The 17304-nt window shown below is 39.6% G+C and overlaps 1 protein-coding gene across 1 annotated transcript in view; it reads left to right on the top strand.

The window, feature by feature from the left end:
- The first annotated feature begins 234 nt into the window (after window positions 1-234).
- Window positions 235-17304, top strand: part of LOC117514983 (myosin-9-like) — a 50257-nt gene continuing 33187 nt past the window's right edge. The window contains exons 1-2 of the mRNA XM_034175545.1: window positions 235-330; window positions 7340-7480. Coding sequence (XP_034031436.1) covers window positions 286-330; window positions 7340-7480 — 186 coding nt within the window. The 5' untranslated portion in view covers window positions 235-285. The remainder of the gene's footprint in view (window positions 331-7339; window positions 7481-17304) is intronic.

The raw sequence follows: 17304 nt of genomic DNA on the forward strand, positions 1-17304 counted from the left end.
GACAAAGGGAAAAAAATTCTCACGGACATTTCAAAGCCATTACGTTAAATTGTAGTGATTGGGGAACATTAAGAGGCCTTAATGTAGGAGAACCTTATTTCTATTAATATCGTTTAGCAGTTCAAATTGCACATGACAAAGTAATCATGAGCTTATAAGTGGAAAATCTGAATCTTGCTGATTATTAAACAGCCTTTTCTATTAACCTTTTTCAACAATATGATCTTTTCTTGATTAACAGGGAGCAGAGGCCAGCAGGATCTCAGCCTACTCTGAAACAGCACCATGGATCTCTGTTCAGACGCTGGAACGCTTCCTACACGGACTAACGTAACGTTCAGCTTCTTGCAGTCACAGTGGGCCTCATGTATCAATGCTGCGCACTTGTGGCGTAAATTTACGGCGTAAACTTGAAATACACCAAAGTCGCCGTGACATGTATCAAGCAGTGCGCACCTGCCCATTTCTGGCGTACGCCTGACGTGATCTTGATAAATGCGGTGGGTGGAAACGATCGTAATTATAATAAACACGCCCATAAATATTCAGACTCTGCTTCAGACACACCCTCATTTTACGACATGGAAGACGGCAATGAAAAAGAACTCCACCAATCACGACGCGTGCCAATAGAGCGTCAAAAGCGGCTGTCGTATCAATTGTTTTGTAGTATATAATCAATAAAGTGTTACAGTGGTCCCTCATTAATCGCTGGAGTTACGTTCTAAAAAATAGCCCGTAATACGCGAAACCGCGACGTAGTCAGCGTTATTTTTTACAGTTATTATAGACGTTTTAAAGCTGTAGAACCCCTCACTACACAGTTTATACACTTTCTCAATCAGGCATGAACATTTTCTCACTTTTCTCTCATGTGTAAACACTCTCAAAGTTCAAACCTTAGTAGGAAAATAATACCAAACTGTTTTCAGGCCCAAACATTTGTTTGAGAAATAAAAATAGAATGTTTTCCTATAAATAATTATGATGGCATTTAGAACTAACAAATTAATTTTAACGATCAACGAACGAGGTCGGACACATAAATTATTAATAGTGACTCACCAGTATTTCACAGATCGGGCCTCTGCGTCCTGACGCCGCGCCTTTTCCCACTCACACCTGGCTGCAGCAGGTGTCTGTTTCCGTGTGACAAACTCAGTTATGAGTAGTTGTTGGCGCCCTTTTCTCTTCTGGGCAACAAGATTCTTATAAACAGATGAACACTGTAAAAAAAAAAAAAAAAAAAAAAAAAAAAAGCATGCAAAATTGGACTAAATACTCCGAGACTCCGAGGCCACGACAGGTGAACGGCGTTATAGCGAGGGACCACTGTATTCTCTTTTCACATGTCAATAATTCTTGACATGTGGATATTTGCTCGCTCAATTAATAAGACACGCCTAATCTGTCAGATTTCTTTATTTTTTTTTAATGTATTTCTGTATTTATTTTATTGTGACAACCGAATAGAGACGACAAAACCTGGCTGCAGCACGGGCGAATTAAGGGAATGACGAAACTACAGTTGTTGTTATCAATTTCATTGTCTAAAACGATCACACCACATGAAGTTAAGCTCAGCGCTGCTCTGGCTCCAGGCTTGAAATCTGGAGAAAAAGGCGAGCAGCGCTTTCCTTCCTGTCAGCGCTGTGACCACGGATCATGCTCCATAACAATCCCGCAAAGACGGGATTTGTATTGATTATTATGTAGTGTAATCAGGAAAGTGTTATTTATGTAACATATGCATTGATTTGTATAATGGCACTGTTTACCATGTTGATCATCTTCATTTTTATGTGGATTCCTGCACTGGTTCATTTTGGTGTATAATTTACGCCACCTCTTGAGCTGGTGTATATTTTCAGCGCAGCGTACGGCAACGACCACATTGATAAATGCCAAGTAGCGCAGCCGTTTTGGCGTACACCCCATATACGCTCAAATATCGCCGTACGCAACGTTGATACATGAGGCCCAGTGCGACTAAAGATATATTATTTACTAGCTGTCCTTTTAATTTTTTTTATTATTTTTTTTTTATTTAAGCAGTTATATTTTCACAAATTTGTTCAGGGTGATCATAGCTCAGCTGGTACAGTGAGTATCCATTCCAATATCTGGATATTCCTCTCTATGTATCGACATGACCTTGAGGAACCCTGGAGTGAGGATAGGAATTGATTAAATTGTATCAGTATTGATTCTGCCTGTCCATGCTGTTCTTTTTTGATTCCCTTTTCAATTCTTGATCAATTTTCTATGTGGGAAAATGAAGGACTACATATGTTTTTGCTGTGAGTGTAGCTGTTTTTTGGCATCATGACCTTGTATCTGAAATTATGACATATGAGCTTGTAAAACAGGTCACAAAAGCATACCATCATTGATAGGAGGAATTGATAACATCTGATGCATTGAAAAAATGTGAAAACTGATTCTCAAGTGGAACTGGTTCTTGATTCCCATCCCAAGAACTGGTTCTAGATTGTTTGCTCCATTGGGAATACTACTGTCATGCCAAGATAGAGGACCCCGGCGCAGAGAACCACAATGATTGTTGGTCAAAAACTGATTCCTTGTCCACAGCGTAGATGTGGGATTAAATGCTATATTTTGAACAGGTTAAAGTCCGGTACACAGGTGACCAGTCAAACAAACAGTCTTCTGGAGGGAACAGCAGACGGGTTATCCAAAACACAAACAGAAAGCCGGTGCACAGAGTTCAGTCCTAATAGGCAACCAAATCCATAAATGAAATGCAGCAAACCCAGAGTGGCAGCATGGGTCTCTGACAAAGACACAAACACTAGAAAACTCTGGAGATTTAACACAAGAGAGCAGAAAGGAACCTAGGCAATCTGACGATGAGGGAATGCTCTGATGTGGAAGCACAGGGGTACATGAACCTGGAAGGATTGAAACAGGAAGCTAAGCTACATGGAGCAAATGTGGAAGAGACATCAAAGGAAAGGTACCAAAGATAAGATAACCAGAAACACAGAGAAGCATATTAATAATTTGCAGAGGATAAATACCAGGACTAGAATAACATGGAGATTAGAAACAAAACCTCCATTGTTTTCACAGAAATTTGACCATGAATCAATAAAGAAATATAATAATGATAATAAATATTTATTCCAAGTTTACTGTAAAGTGAACGAACCCATTTTCATCTTGAGTAACTGCGCCAACCTCAACAGTGTGCTCTGAAATTGATTTATTAAATCTTACTTTTGGGTTTATTGACACAGAATTCCTCAGCCTTTTGGAAGATTACAGTAACACTGAATCATCAGTATTTGGACAATACAGATCTTGTTGCAAAAAGAATTGTTGTTTTTGAAGTAAACAGCATCTGTATTTCAGGGTACTGTACTTAAGTGGTTTAGGTCATAATTGGCTGAAAGGAGCTTTTCTGTCATGATTGGGGACCTCTCCTCATCAACTGCTCCTATGTGCTGTGGAGTGCCGATGGGTTCTGTCCTTGGGCCTAATGTATTCTCTTTGTACATTCTGCCACTGGGATCGATTATAACCCAGCACAACCTGTCCTTTCATTGTTATGCAGATGACCTGAAAATCTATCTGCCTGTGAGGACTAATGGGAGTGATGCTTTGTCATCATTATTTAATTGTATTTGCGATGTAAAGCAGTGGCTTTCCCAAAACTTCCTTTATCTGAATGATGGTAAAATGGAGATCATGGTGTTGGAGCACTCTGGCAAACCAAATGTGGTAACACCAAATTTTGGTGCTTTGGCAAACTATGTAAAACCAGCTGTCAGGAATTTGGGAGTGATATTTTACAGCTGTTTAAGGTTCGATCAACAGATAAACTCTGTTGTCAAAGCTAGTTTTTTCCAACTTCGCCTTTTGGCTGAAACAAAGCACTTTCTCAGTAGACGTGATCTTGAGACAGCCATTCATGCTTTCATCAGCTCCAGACTTGATTATTGTAATGCACTTTATTCGGGCATTACTCAGCCGTCTCTTGCATGTCTCCAGTTGGTGCAGAATGCTGCTGCTTGTCTTTTAACAAACAGTTTTAGATGTGAGCATATTACGCCCATCCTGTACTCACTCCACTGGCTTCCAGTTCATTTTAGAATTGATTTTAAAATTTCAGTGTTTGTTTTTAAAGCTATTTATGGCCTTTCACCTCCCTACTTGTCTGAAATTTTAACTTTGCGCACCTACAGTAGGACATTACGGGCATCTGGCCAGTTTAACTGAGATGTTCCGAGGTCAAGATATAAATGCTGGGGTGATCATGCTTTTGCGGTAGCTGGCCCCAGACTGTTGAATGAGCTACCTCTTGAGTTACGTACTGTTCCTGACCTAGCACTTTTTAAATCTAAGTTAAAGACTTATTTATTTAAACTGGCTTTTAACACTTAGTGGGGAGGTGACATGTTCTGTTTTTTATGTGCTGTTTTAAAATTTTATTCTATGTGTTTTATTTTTGTGAATTTGTGTTTTTAATGTTAAGCACTTTGGACACCAGTCAGTGCTGTAAAGCGCTTTATAAATATACTCAACAAAAATATAAATGCAACACTTTTGGTTTTGCTCCCATTTTGTATGAGATGAACTCAAAAGATCTAAAACTTTTTCCACATACCCAATATCACCATTTCCCTCAAATATTGTTCACAAACCAGTCTAAATCTGTGATAGTGAGCACTTCTCCTTTGCTGAGATAATCCATCCCACCTCACAGGTGTGCCATATCAAGATGCTGATTAGTCACCATGATTAGTGCACAGGTGTGCCTTAGACTGTCCACAATAAAAGGCCACTCTGAAAGGTGCAGTTTTATCACACAGCACAATGCCACAGATGTCGCAAGATTTCAGGGAGCGTGCAATTGGCATGCTGACAGCAGGAATGTCAACCAGAGCTGTTGCTCATGTATTGAATGTTCATTTCTCTACCATAAGCCGTCTCCAAAGGCGTTTCAGAGAATTTGGCAGTACATCCAACCAGCCTCACAACCGCAGACCACGTGTAACCACACCAGCCCAGGACCTCCACATCCAGCATGTTCACCTCCAAGATCGTCTGAGACCAGCCACTCGGACAGCTGCTGAAACAATCGGTTTGCATAACCAAAGAATTTCTGCACAAACTGTCAGAAACTCCAGTTCGTCGTCGTAACCGACTTGAGTGGGCAAATGCTCACATTCGCTGGCGTTTGGCACGTTGGAGAGGTGTTCTCTTCACGGATGAATCCCGGTTCACACTGTTCAGGGCAGATGGCAGACAGCGTGTGTGGCGTCGTGTGGGTGAGCGGTTTTCTGATGTCAATGTTGTGGATCGAGTGGCCCATGGTGGCGGTGGGGTTATGGTATGGGCAGGCGTCTGTTATGGACGAAGAACACAGATGCACTTTATTGATGGCATTTTGAATGCACAGAGATACCGTGACGAGATCCTGAGGCCCATTGTTGTGCCATACATCCAAGAACATCACCTCATGTTGCAGCAGGATAATGCACGGCCCCATGTTGCAAGGATCTGTACACAATTCTTGGAAGCTGAAAATGTCCCAGTTCTTGCATGGCCGGCATACTCACCGGACATGTCACCCATTGAGCATGTTTGGGATGCTCTGGACCGGCGTATACGACAGCGTGTACCAGTTCCTGCCAATATCCAGCAACTTCGCACAGCCATTGAAGAGGAGTGGACCAACATTCCACAGGCCACAATTGACAACCTGATCAACTCTATGCAAAGGAGATGTGTTGCAATGCATGAGGCAAATGGTGGTCACACCAGATACTGACTGGTATCCCCCCCAATAAAACAAAACTGCATCTTTCAGAGTGGCCTTTTATTGTGGACAGTCTAAGGCACACCTGTGCACTAATCATGGTGTCTAATCAGCATCTTGATATGGCACACCTGTGAGGTGGGATGGATTATCTCAGCAAAGGAGAAGTGCTCACTATTACAGATTTAGACTGGTTTGTGAACAATATTTGAGGGAAATGGTGATATTGTGTATGTGGAAAAAGTTTTAGATCTTTGAGTTCATCTCATACAAAATGGGAGCAAAACCAAAAGCATTGCGTTTATATTTTTGTTGAGTGTAAATGTTGACTGATTGATTGATGTTGATTTAATCCAGTCTCAGGTGGTAGACTCTCCGGTTCTGCTTGGTTGCATCTTGTGTCAACACTGACAGAATACCAAAGCAGGTGAAATGTTCATTTCAGGTGTCTAACCTGTGCTGTTCTTCCCATCACACCTGTCAGCAGAATTCACCTTAATTTTATAGGTCCTTGAGTTTTGACCTTTTTAAAAAACAAAAAATTGCTTTAATATACAGAATTTGCTATTTCTCTATTAAATGTCTGACCTGTGTTTTCAATAAAAAAGCATTATCCACTTTACTTCCTGCATGTATCTTCACAGTTACAAAAAAAAAAAAGCCGCAGTATTTGTAGTACAGATGAATACCTTCAGGAGATGTTTTATTTTATGGTTTACCGCAGTCCAGTATTAGGGCTGTCCAGTTGGTTCAAAATGCTGCTGCCAGAGTTTTAACACGAAGCAGAAAGTTTGACCACATTACACCCATTTTGGTGTCTCTTCACTGGTTTCCTGTCCCTGTGAGATCAGATTTTAAGGTTCTGCTACAAGCCTATAAAATTGTTCACAGACTGGCACCTCCCTACTTAGCTGACCTAATTAAACCCTACGTACTGGCCCGGGCTTTGCGTTCTCAGGGTGCAGGACTACTTTGTGTCTCTATGGTGAATAAAAAGTCTGGAGGTCATAGAGCTTTCTCTTATCGTGTCCCTGTTCTGTGGAATGGTCTCCCCGCATCAATAAAACAGTCAGATTCTGTAGAGACTTTCAAGTCCAGACTTAAGACGCACTTATTTTCCCTTTCGTTTGGCTAGCATACTGGTATAGTGTGTTAGTATGCTTTATAATCTTTTAATTCATTTTATTAGGAAACGGAGCGTGCCACGGCCTCAACTTTACTTAGATTCTGGGTCTTTTGCTGAGGCTTGGGGCTGGTGGCCGGCAATCACCTTAGTATTTCTTTTGTTCTTTTTGTTGCTTAATGCTGACAAATTGTACTGTATTTGTTGTTTTTCTGATGCCTGATTCTTTTTTGTTCTGATGCCTTATTTTTTTATTTGTGTGAAGCACCTTGAGGTAACTTTGTTGTTATTTGGCACTATATAAATAAATGAAGATGTTCATTGCACTTTTCTGTCATCTGGTCCTTTTTGTACCGCAGCTTTGATATGAAATCAAATGTTCATTCTGAACTCCGCTGATGCATTTTAACAGTGTAATTGTTCTTCTGCAGGTAGGATATCCTGAGCCGGAGCAGTCCCTGTCTCTGACCGGTGCACCATGTCCAACAGAAAGCAGAGGCACCATCTCGCTACAGCTATTGGAATTTAAAACCCACCTGCTTGAGGTTGTAGAGGAGCTGCACATTCGAAGGGTGAGGTAGTAATACAACATCTGTCTTTTTAGTGTGCAGCTGTCAAAGGTTCTGATTGCTGACATCAACTTGGATTTTAACTCGACGTATCACTCAGATGAGTGAAACACTCACTTTCAAGTCTTGCTTCTGCACGTCCAAAGTCAAGACAGGCAAGTGGACTTGGGACATGCAGCATCAAAACTTGAGTGAGTTTGACTGTGATTTTGTCTCACTTCTGCTCCTTCTACATAGAATTAAATTTCTACCAGCAATATCTGTTAACAGAGCAGCAGCTTTAGCTGTTTGTCATCTTCTCACCCTCATTCACTTTATCACATGTGGGTCATGATTCGGCCTGTCCCTTCACAACACAGGTCAAAGTTTAAGGTAGAAACAGGTCATCATCTAAACTGCATTAATTACCGTATCTCAGGAACTTGATGAGCTATCGAGACATGGTTTTCTGTACAGACGTATGCTCTCGAGTGGCTAATAAATGTGTCAGAATACCATTCACATCACATGACTACGTCAAGTGAAGTTGAATAATTTGGCGTATTTGAAAATTTCCACCTTCATGAATCTGAAGGTGAATGAAACTCAAAATCTCCCAAAATTTCCTGTATAATTTCCTGTATTGTCTATTGTGTTGGTAGCATGGCCCAAGCAGAGGGTCACCACTTTTGAGTCTGGTCTGCTTGAGGTTTCTTCCTCAATATCATCAGAGGGAGTTTTTCCTCACCACTATCACCTGTGTGTTTGCTCTGGAGGTTGGTAAGATTAGACCTTACTTGTGTGAAGCACTTTGAGACAACTTGGTTGTGATTTGGTGCTATATGAATGAAAATTAAAAAAAAATGAATAAGGTCATTAATTGTGAATACAGCCGCACACTCTCATACAACTCCTGAGGCTTATCACACATACATGCTGTGTGTACACATGCTTAAACATATTCAATTCAATTCAATTCAATTTTTTTTTTATATAGCGCCAAATCACAACAAACAGTTGCCCCAAGGCGCTTTATATTGTAAGGCAAGGCCATACAATAATGATGTAAAACCCCAACGGTCAAAACGACCCCCTGTGAGCAAGCACTTGGCTACAGTGGGAAGGAAAAACTCCCTTTTAACAGGAAGAAACCTCCAGCAGAACCAGGCTCAGGGAGGGGCAGTCTTCTGCTGGGACTGGTTGGGGCTGAGGGAGAGAACCAGGAAAAAGACATGCTGTGGAGGGGAGCAGAGATCGATCACTAATGATTAAATGCAGAGTGGTGCATACAGAGCAAAAAGAGAAAGAAACAGTGCATCATGGGAACCCCCCAGCAGTCTACGTCTATAGCAGCATAACTAAGGGATGGTTCAGGGTCACCTGATCCAGCCCTAACTATAAGCTTTAGCAAAAAGGAAAGTTTTAAGCCTAATCTTAAAAGTAGAGAGGGTGTCTGTCTCCCTGATCTGAATTGGGAGCTGGTTCCACAGGAGAGGAGCCTGAAAGCTGAAGGCTCTGCCTCCCATTCTACTCTTACAAACCCTAGGAACTACAAGTAAGCCTGCAGTCTGAGAGCGAAGCGCTCTATTGGGGTGATATGGTACTACGAGGTCCCTAAGATAAGATGGGACCTGATTATTCAAAACCTTATAAGTAAGAAGAAGAATTTTAAATTCTATTCTAGAATTAACAGGAAGCCAATGAAGAGAGGCCAATATGGGTGAGATATGCTCTCTCCTTCTAGTCCCCGTCAGCACTCTAGCTGCAGCATTTTGAATTAACTGAAGGCTTTTTAGGGAACTTTTAGGACAACCTGATAATAATGAATTACAATAGTCCAGCCTAGAGGAAATAAATGCATGAATTAGTTTTTCAGCATCACTCTGAGACAAGACCTTTCTGATTTTAGAGATATTGCGTAAATGCAAAAAAGCAGTCCTACATATTTGTTTAATATGCGCTTTGAATGACATATCCTGATCAAAAATGACTCCAAGATTTCTCACAGTATTACTAGAGATCAGGGTAATGCCATCCACAGTAAGGATCTGGTTAGACACCATGTTTCTAAGATTTGTGGGGCCAAGTACAATAACTTCAGTTTTATCTGAGTTTAAAAGCAGGAAATTAGAGGTCATCCATGTCTTTATGTCTGTAAGACAATCCTGCAGTTTAGCTAATTGGTGTGTGTCGTCTGGCTTCATGGATAGATAAAGCTGGGTATCATCTGCGTAACAATGAAAATTTAAGCAATACCGTCTAATAATACTGCCTAAGGGAAGCATATATAAAGTGAATAAAATTGGTCCTAGCACAGAACCTTGTGGAACTCCATAATTAACTTTAGTCTGTGAAGAAGATTCCCCATTTACATGAACAAATTGTAATCTATTAGACAAATATGATTCAAACCACCGCAGCGCAGTTCCTTTAATACCTATGGCATGCTCTAATCTCTGTAATAAAATTTTATGGTCAACAGTATCAAAAGCAGCACTGAGGTCTAACAGAACAAGCACAGAGATGAGTCCACTGTCCGAGGCCATAAGAAGATCATTTGTAACCTTCACTAATGCTGTTTCTGTACTATGATGAATTCTAAAACCTGACTGAAACTCTTCAAATAGACCATTCCTCTGCAGATGATCAGTTAGCTGTTCTACAACTACCCTTTCAAGAATTTTTGAGAGAAAAGGAAGGTTGGAGATTGGCCTATAATTAGCTAAGATAGCTGGGTCAAGTGATGGCTTTTTAAGTAATGGTTTAATTACTGCCACCTTAAAAGCCTGTGGTACATAGCCAACTAACAAAGATAGATTGATCATATTTAAGATCGAAGCATTAAATAATGGTAGGGCTTCCTTGAGCAGCCTGGTAGGAATGGGGTCTAATAAACATGTTGATGGTTTGGATGAAGTAACTAATGAAAATAACTCAGACAGAACAATCGGAGAGAAAGAGTCTAACCAAATACCGGCATCACTGAAAGCAGCCAAAGATAACGATACGTCTTTGGGATGGTTATGAGTAATTTTTTCTCTAATAGTTAAAATTTTGTTAGCAAAGAAAGTCATGAACTCATTACTAGTTAAAGTTAATGGAATACTCAGCTCAATAGAGCTCTGACTCTTTGTCAGCCTGGCTACAGTGCTGAAAAGAAACCTGGGGTTGTTCTTATTTTCTTCAATTAGTGATGAGTAGAAAGATGTCCTAGCTTTACGGAGGGCTTTTTTATAGAGCAACAGACTCTTTTTCCAGGCTAAGTGAAGATCTTCTAAATTAGTGAGACGCCATTTCCTCTCCAACTTACGGGTTATCTGCTTTAAGCTACGAGTTTGAGAGTTATACCATGGAGTCAGACACTTCTGATTTAAAGCTCTCTTTTTCAGAGGAGCTACAGCATCCAAAGCTGTCTTCAATGAGGATGTAAAACTATTGACGAGATACTCTATCTCCCTTACAGAGTTTAGGTAGCTACTCTGCACTGTGTTGTTATATGGCATTAGAGAACATAAAGAAGGAATCATATCCTTAAACCTAGTTACAGCGCTTTCTGAAAGACTTCTAGTGTAATGAAACTTATTCCCTACTGCTGGGTAGTCCATCAGAGTAAATGTAAATGTTATTAAAAAATGATCAGACAGAAGGGAGTTTTCAGGGAATACTGTTAAGTCTTCTATTTCCATACCATAAGTCAGAACAAGATCTAAGATATGATTAAAGTGGTGGGTGGACTCATTTACTTTTTGAGCAAAGCCAATAGAGTCTAATAATAGATTAAATGCAGTGTTGAGGCTGTCATTCTCAGCATCTGTGTGGATGTTAAAATCGCCCACTATAATTATCTTATCTGAGCTAAGCACTAAGTCAGACAAAAGGTCTGAAAATTCACAGAGAAACTCACAGTAACGACCAGGTGGACGATAGATAATAACAAATAAAACTGGTTTTTGGGACTTCCAATTTGGATGGACAAGACTAAGAGACAAGCTTTCAAATGAATTAAAGCTCTGTCTGGGTTTTTGATTAATTAATAAGCTGGAATGGAAGATTGCTGCTAATCCACCGCCCCGGCCCGTGCTACGAGCATTCTGACAGTTAGTGTGACTCGGGGGTGTTGACTCATTTAAACTAACATATTCATCCTGCTGTAACCAGGTTTCTGTTAGGCAGAATAAATCAATATGTTGATCAATTATTATATCATTTACCAACAGGGACTTAGAAGAGAGAGACCTAATGTTTAATAGACCACATTTAACTGTTTTAGTCTGTGGTGCAGTTGAAGGTGCTATATTATTTTTTCTTTTTGAATTTTTATGCTTAAATAGATTTTTGCTGGTTATTGGTAGTCTGGGAGCAGGCACCGTCTCTACGGGGATGGGGTAATGAGGGGATGGCAGGGGGAGAGAAGCTGCTAGCGTGATCCCTGTTGATATATCCACTCTAATCTAGCTGAAATTTCCCCAAATAAAAATACTATATATATATATATATATATATATATACATAAAATAGTTGATGAATAAAATATGATTTATTATGATCATAGGAAAATACATTTGAATGAATTGAGTAAGTTTATTTGGGACACAGTTCAACAACAACAAAAAAAACTCACAACAAAGCAACTTTACAAAGATCCTGTGTGACCAAAGGGTGAGGGCAGAAGCTTATAAATACCCACCCCTTATCTGGTTGTTAAGTGTGATGTAACGCATCATGTGATTTTCAACTTCCGGCTCCAAACAAAAAATGCGCACTGTCATTAACATCGAGAACTGCACTGAGACGCTGTGATCAGGCTGCACTTAAACCGTTGCACACGGACAACAGCATTAACATCGCAACATAAAACTCTGTATATTGTGCCTAAAACTCTCCTGGATATATTAACTGGGTTTATACAACCCCTGGCAAAAACTTTGGAATCACCGGCCTCGGAGGACGTTCATTCAGTTGTTTAATTTTGTAGAAAAAAGCAGATCACAGACATAACACAAAACTAAAGTCATTTTAAATGGCAACTTTCTGGCTTTAAGAAACACTATAAGAAATCAGGAAAAAAAATTGTGGCAGTCAGTAACGGTTACATTTTTAGACCAAGCAGAGGGAAAAAAATATGGACTCACTCAATTCTGAGGAATAAATTATGGAATCACCCTGTAAATTTTCATCCCCAAAACTAACACCTGCATCAAATCAGATCTGCTCCTTAGTCTGCATCTAAAAAGGAGTGATCACACCTTGGAGAGCTGTTGCACCAAGTGGACTGACATGAATCATGGCTCCAACACAAGAGATCTCAATTGAAACAAAGGAGAGGATGATCAAACTCTTAAAAGAGGGTAAATTATCACGCAATGTTGCAAAAGATGTTGGTTGTTCACAGTCAGCTGTGTCTAAACTCTGGACCAAATACAAACAACATGGGAAGGTTGTTAAAGGCAAACATACTGGTAGACCAAGGAAGACATCAAAGCGTCAAGACAGAAAACTTAAAGCAATATGTCTCAAAAATTGAAAATGCACAACAAAACAAATGAGGAACGAATGGGAGGAAACTGGAGTCAACATCTGTGACCGAACTGTAAGAAACCGCCTAAAGGAAATGGGATTTACATACAGAAAAGCTAAACGAAAGCCATCATTAACACCTAAACAGAAAAAAACAAGGTTACAATGGGCTATGGAAAAGCAATCATGGACTGTGGATGACTGGATGAAAGTCATATTCAGTGATGAATCTCGAATCTGCATTGGGCAAGGTGATGATGCTGGAACTTTTGTTTGGTGCCGTTCCAATGAGATTTATAAAGATGACTGCCTGAAGAGAACATGTAAATTTCCACAGTCATTGATGATATGGGGCTGCATGTCAGGTAAAGGCACTGGGGAGATGGCTGTCATTACATCATCAATAAATGCACAAGTTTACGTTGATATTTTGGACACTTTTCTTATCCCATCAATTGAAAGGATGTTTGGGGATGATGAAATCATTTTTCAAGATGATAATGCATCTTGCCATAGAGCAAAAACTGTGAAAACATTCCTTGCAAAAAGACACATGGGGTCAATGTCATGGCCTGCAAATAGTCCGGATCTTAATCCAATTGAAAATCTTTGGTGGAAGTTGAAGAAAATGGTCCATGACAAGGCTCCAACCTGCAAAGCTGATCTGGCAACAGCAATCAGAGAAAGTTAGAGCCAGATTGATGAAGAGTACTGTTTGTCACTCATTAAGTCCATGCCTCAGAGACGGTAAGCTGTTATAAAAGCCAGAGGTGGTGCAACAAAATACTAGTGATGTGTTGGAGCGTTCTTTTGTTTTTCATGATTCCATAATTTTTTCCTCAGAATTGAGTGATTCCATATTTTTTTCCTCTGCTTGGTCTAAAAAAGTAACCATTACTGACTGCCACAATTTTTTTTCCTGATTTCTTAGTGTTTCTTAAAGCCAGAAAGTTGCCATTTGAAGTGACTTTAGTTTTGTGTCATGTCTGTGATCTGCTTTTTTTCTACAAAATTAACTGAATGAACATCCTCCGAGGCCGGTGATTCCATAATTTTTGCCAGGGGTTGTAGACGTTACTGCGTTTGTTTTATGTAAAAATGCCAGAAGCTCAGGTCGTTTCTCCGTTATTTTCAATGGGAGTTGCTGTGCGCTGCGATTACTTCCTGATCATGTCATTCGGGGGGGAAAGTGAAGTTTGCACTTTAACGTCCTGTTTGTAATAAATAATTTATTATAATAATTTAATTTATTTAATAATTTATTAACAAACAGACGTATATTTTAACTGTGCATAATAAATTATATAAAGTAAAAGAAAAAAAAAGTTTTATTAAGTGTTCTGACCATAGAACCAGACAAATGCAGTTAACGGAGGCGGAGGCAGAGAAGGGAGGGACAGAGGTTTGCGCACAATGTAAACACAAGCTAAACTTAAACTGTAGATTCTTAAAAGGATCATACAGACGTAAGTTTAATTGTAAACTTGCAGGTCTTTGGACCTGGAAATAGATTTATCATGTGATGCGTTACTTTAGAACTTAACAACCGGATACTAAAAAAATAAGAAATATATACACGCATGCACACGAACAAAATTTCATAAATACATGTCTACACAATCTCTCTCTCTCTCACACACACACACACACATATGATGACAATACTAAAAAGAAAAAAAATGCAGTTAGTCACTGAACTCAAATTTACAAAATACAATCAGACAAACACTGGCGCACAACGCACAAACCCGAAAGTAATAACAAATCAGTAGACCTAAGTTTTCAACTATAGCAAGCGATTTTGTTATTCTTGTAATGTTTTTTTAAAGCCTACTAAAGTACCAAGTACTTTAATATTATCAGGACAGTTGTTCCAGATGTTGACACCTTTGACAGAAACACAATGACTTTTTGCAGTAGTTCGGATCCTTGATTTCTCAAAAAAATAAAATTCCTCTCAAATTATAACAGGAGTCCCTCAGTTTAAACAGATCCTGGACATGTTGTGGCAGCAGTTTATTTTTAACTTCATACATAATTTGTATTGTAATGTAATCAACCAAGTCCTAAAATTTTAGAATATGTAAACAAGCAAACAATGGACTCGTTGGCTCATAATGTGATTTGTTACAAATAATGCTTACAGCTTTCTTTTGCAACAAAAATACTGGATTAGTATTAGTTTTATATGTATTTCCCCATACCTCAATGCATTAGGTTATATATGGAATGAGCAATGAATGATATAAAATAGTTGGAGTGTTGGGAAATTAAATCTTTTGTTTGATTTGTTATCATTAGTCTTCCTGAAAGCAAATGTTTCCTCACTTTAGTAAAGTTAGTCTTCATATAATATGTTGTATACTTGGCTTGGCGCTAGCTTGGTGTTTGGTACCATGTCAACATATCACACCCAGCCTTAGCAGACCTAAGTGAGGGCAGCACCTTCAAGCAGTGATTCACCATCATCCACGTGCCTTGAAACCTCGCTAGTGTCGCATCACATGATGCTAATAGGTGCCACATAACATAATGCACAAGCTGAGTGCCTGCATTGTGAGCAACGGTATTTTTAAGACTTTTTTTTTTTTTTTTTTTTTACACATTTTGAGTTCCAGTTTTGCTTAGAAAAACCTTACTGCACATTATGGCGGTCCTCTAAAGTATGCCAAAAATAAAAATGTGATTTTCTTAAGGTGCTTCCTGACAAAATTGTCATGGGGAGTGGCGTTTGGTGCCGATTTTCTTCGATGCCACTCAGCAACTTGCAGCAGGTGACGCTGCTGTTCAATCTAGGATCTGATTGTAATCCTGGATAAGTGCAGCTCCTCGCTCAGCAAAATCATAGACAGCAGCAGTGTTATCCAGGACCTGCTTTGAGGACTGGAATGATGGGTCATCCTCCCACTCTGAGGGGTCCTGGATGAGGAAGTCCATGTTGATGTTGAATGCCTCAAAAATGCCACCTGAGGCAGATGGAGCAAAACCTGCCACTAATAAACTCATGTATCCAGTCCATAACTCAAAATGTCACTCAGACGTCACAATAATCAGGGGCTGGGCAGCAGTGGAAACCACCCATTTAATTTTTTCTCCAAAGGAGCTAAAAAATGAAGAAGCACCTTGAAAAAGTTGATTTGTTTTTCGGGACCACCCTACTGCACATCTTCACTGAATTTTATGTGTTGCCCAAAAAAAGATAATCTAATTGTGTGGTTTCTGATTTTTTTCTTCACCACACTAACTTACTAACAGACACACAAATTAAGGCCTAAGTGAATTATGGTGTAGATTAAATTGATACTGTCCTCTCAGTGTAGAAAATGATCTTGCTAATGTCAGTTTTGTCTTCATCTCTATTTTCTGTATTTAAAACAACAGCAATGAACACTAAAAAATTAAACAGACGCCAGTTGCACATTTTTTTTAAGGAAGTCTTGAAACAAATATTAACCAAGACTCTTTGAAGTATGCTAGATAAGAGCAAGCTGGGCTTCAAGCCCATTTTGTCCAGATACACACTAGCAATTCTTCCTTTGACCATTAAGCAGAAAGTAAAGGAAATTTGTTTGTACAAATCTAAAACAGGAATGGATTGACCCTCCAGCAAGTGCTTTCAACCTCACATCGACATTCCCAGTGTGCTTAAAGGTTAGAGGTGCAAAAATGGCTGTTTGGTGTTTTGTGGCCATTTAGTTTTTATTGTTATCGTGGTGTTAACTGGGACGCGAACATGTGATGGGTCTGATACTCCTCAGGCGCTGTTATCAAAGCAGCTGCTGTAGTTGTGGAGCGCTTCAGAAGCAAGAGGATGTCATGATGCCGGACATTCCTGAGCAGGTCAAATTCCAACGGTTTTGTTGTTTCTTTTTGAATACAGCATGACCCGCTGTTATAGTCAGCGAGAACATGTAAACCTAAAAGGGAAGGGAGCGCTTTGTGTGCAAAGACATGTTTGGGAAGTGATTGATTGCATTTGTAGCTAATTTTATGATGAAACATTTAAAATCAAGATGTATTGTGACAAAACTATTTTTAACTTCCTAAATCCTAAATTATCCAGAATGTCATTACTGTTTCCGTACACAAGTACAAATGTGTTTTTAATGTGGCGTATGTAGCTCAGTGGATCAGGAGCTGGTCTGACAATGTGTAGCTGAGGGTTTGACTCAAGGTCACGCTATCTCTCTGTGTCCTTGGACAAGACAGTTAATCTACATTGTCTCAGTCCACCCAGCTAGAAATTGGTACCGGCCTTGGCTCAGGAAGTATTTTGCATCATACTCTTCTCTCATCCAGAGGGAGTCGTAGACTCATCCGCTTCACGCTAA

Source organism: Thalassophryne amazonica, chromosome 8 (genome assembly GCF_902500255.1).
Source record: "Thalassophryne amazonica chromosome 8, fThaAma1.1, whole genome shotgun sequence".
Taxonomy (NCBI): domain Eukaryota; kingdom Metazoa; phylum Chordata; class Actinopteri; order Batrachoidiformes; family Batrachoididae; genus Thalassophryne; species Thalassophryne amazonica.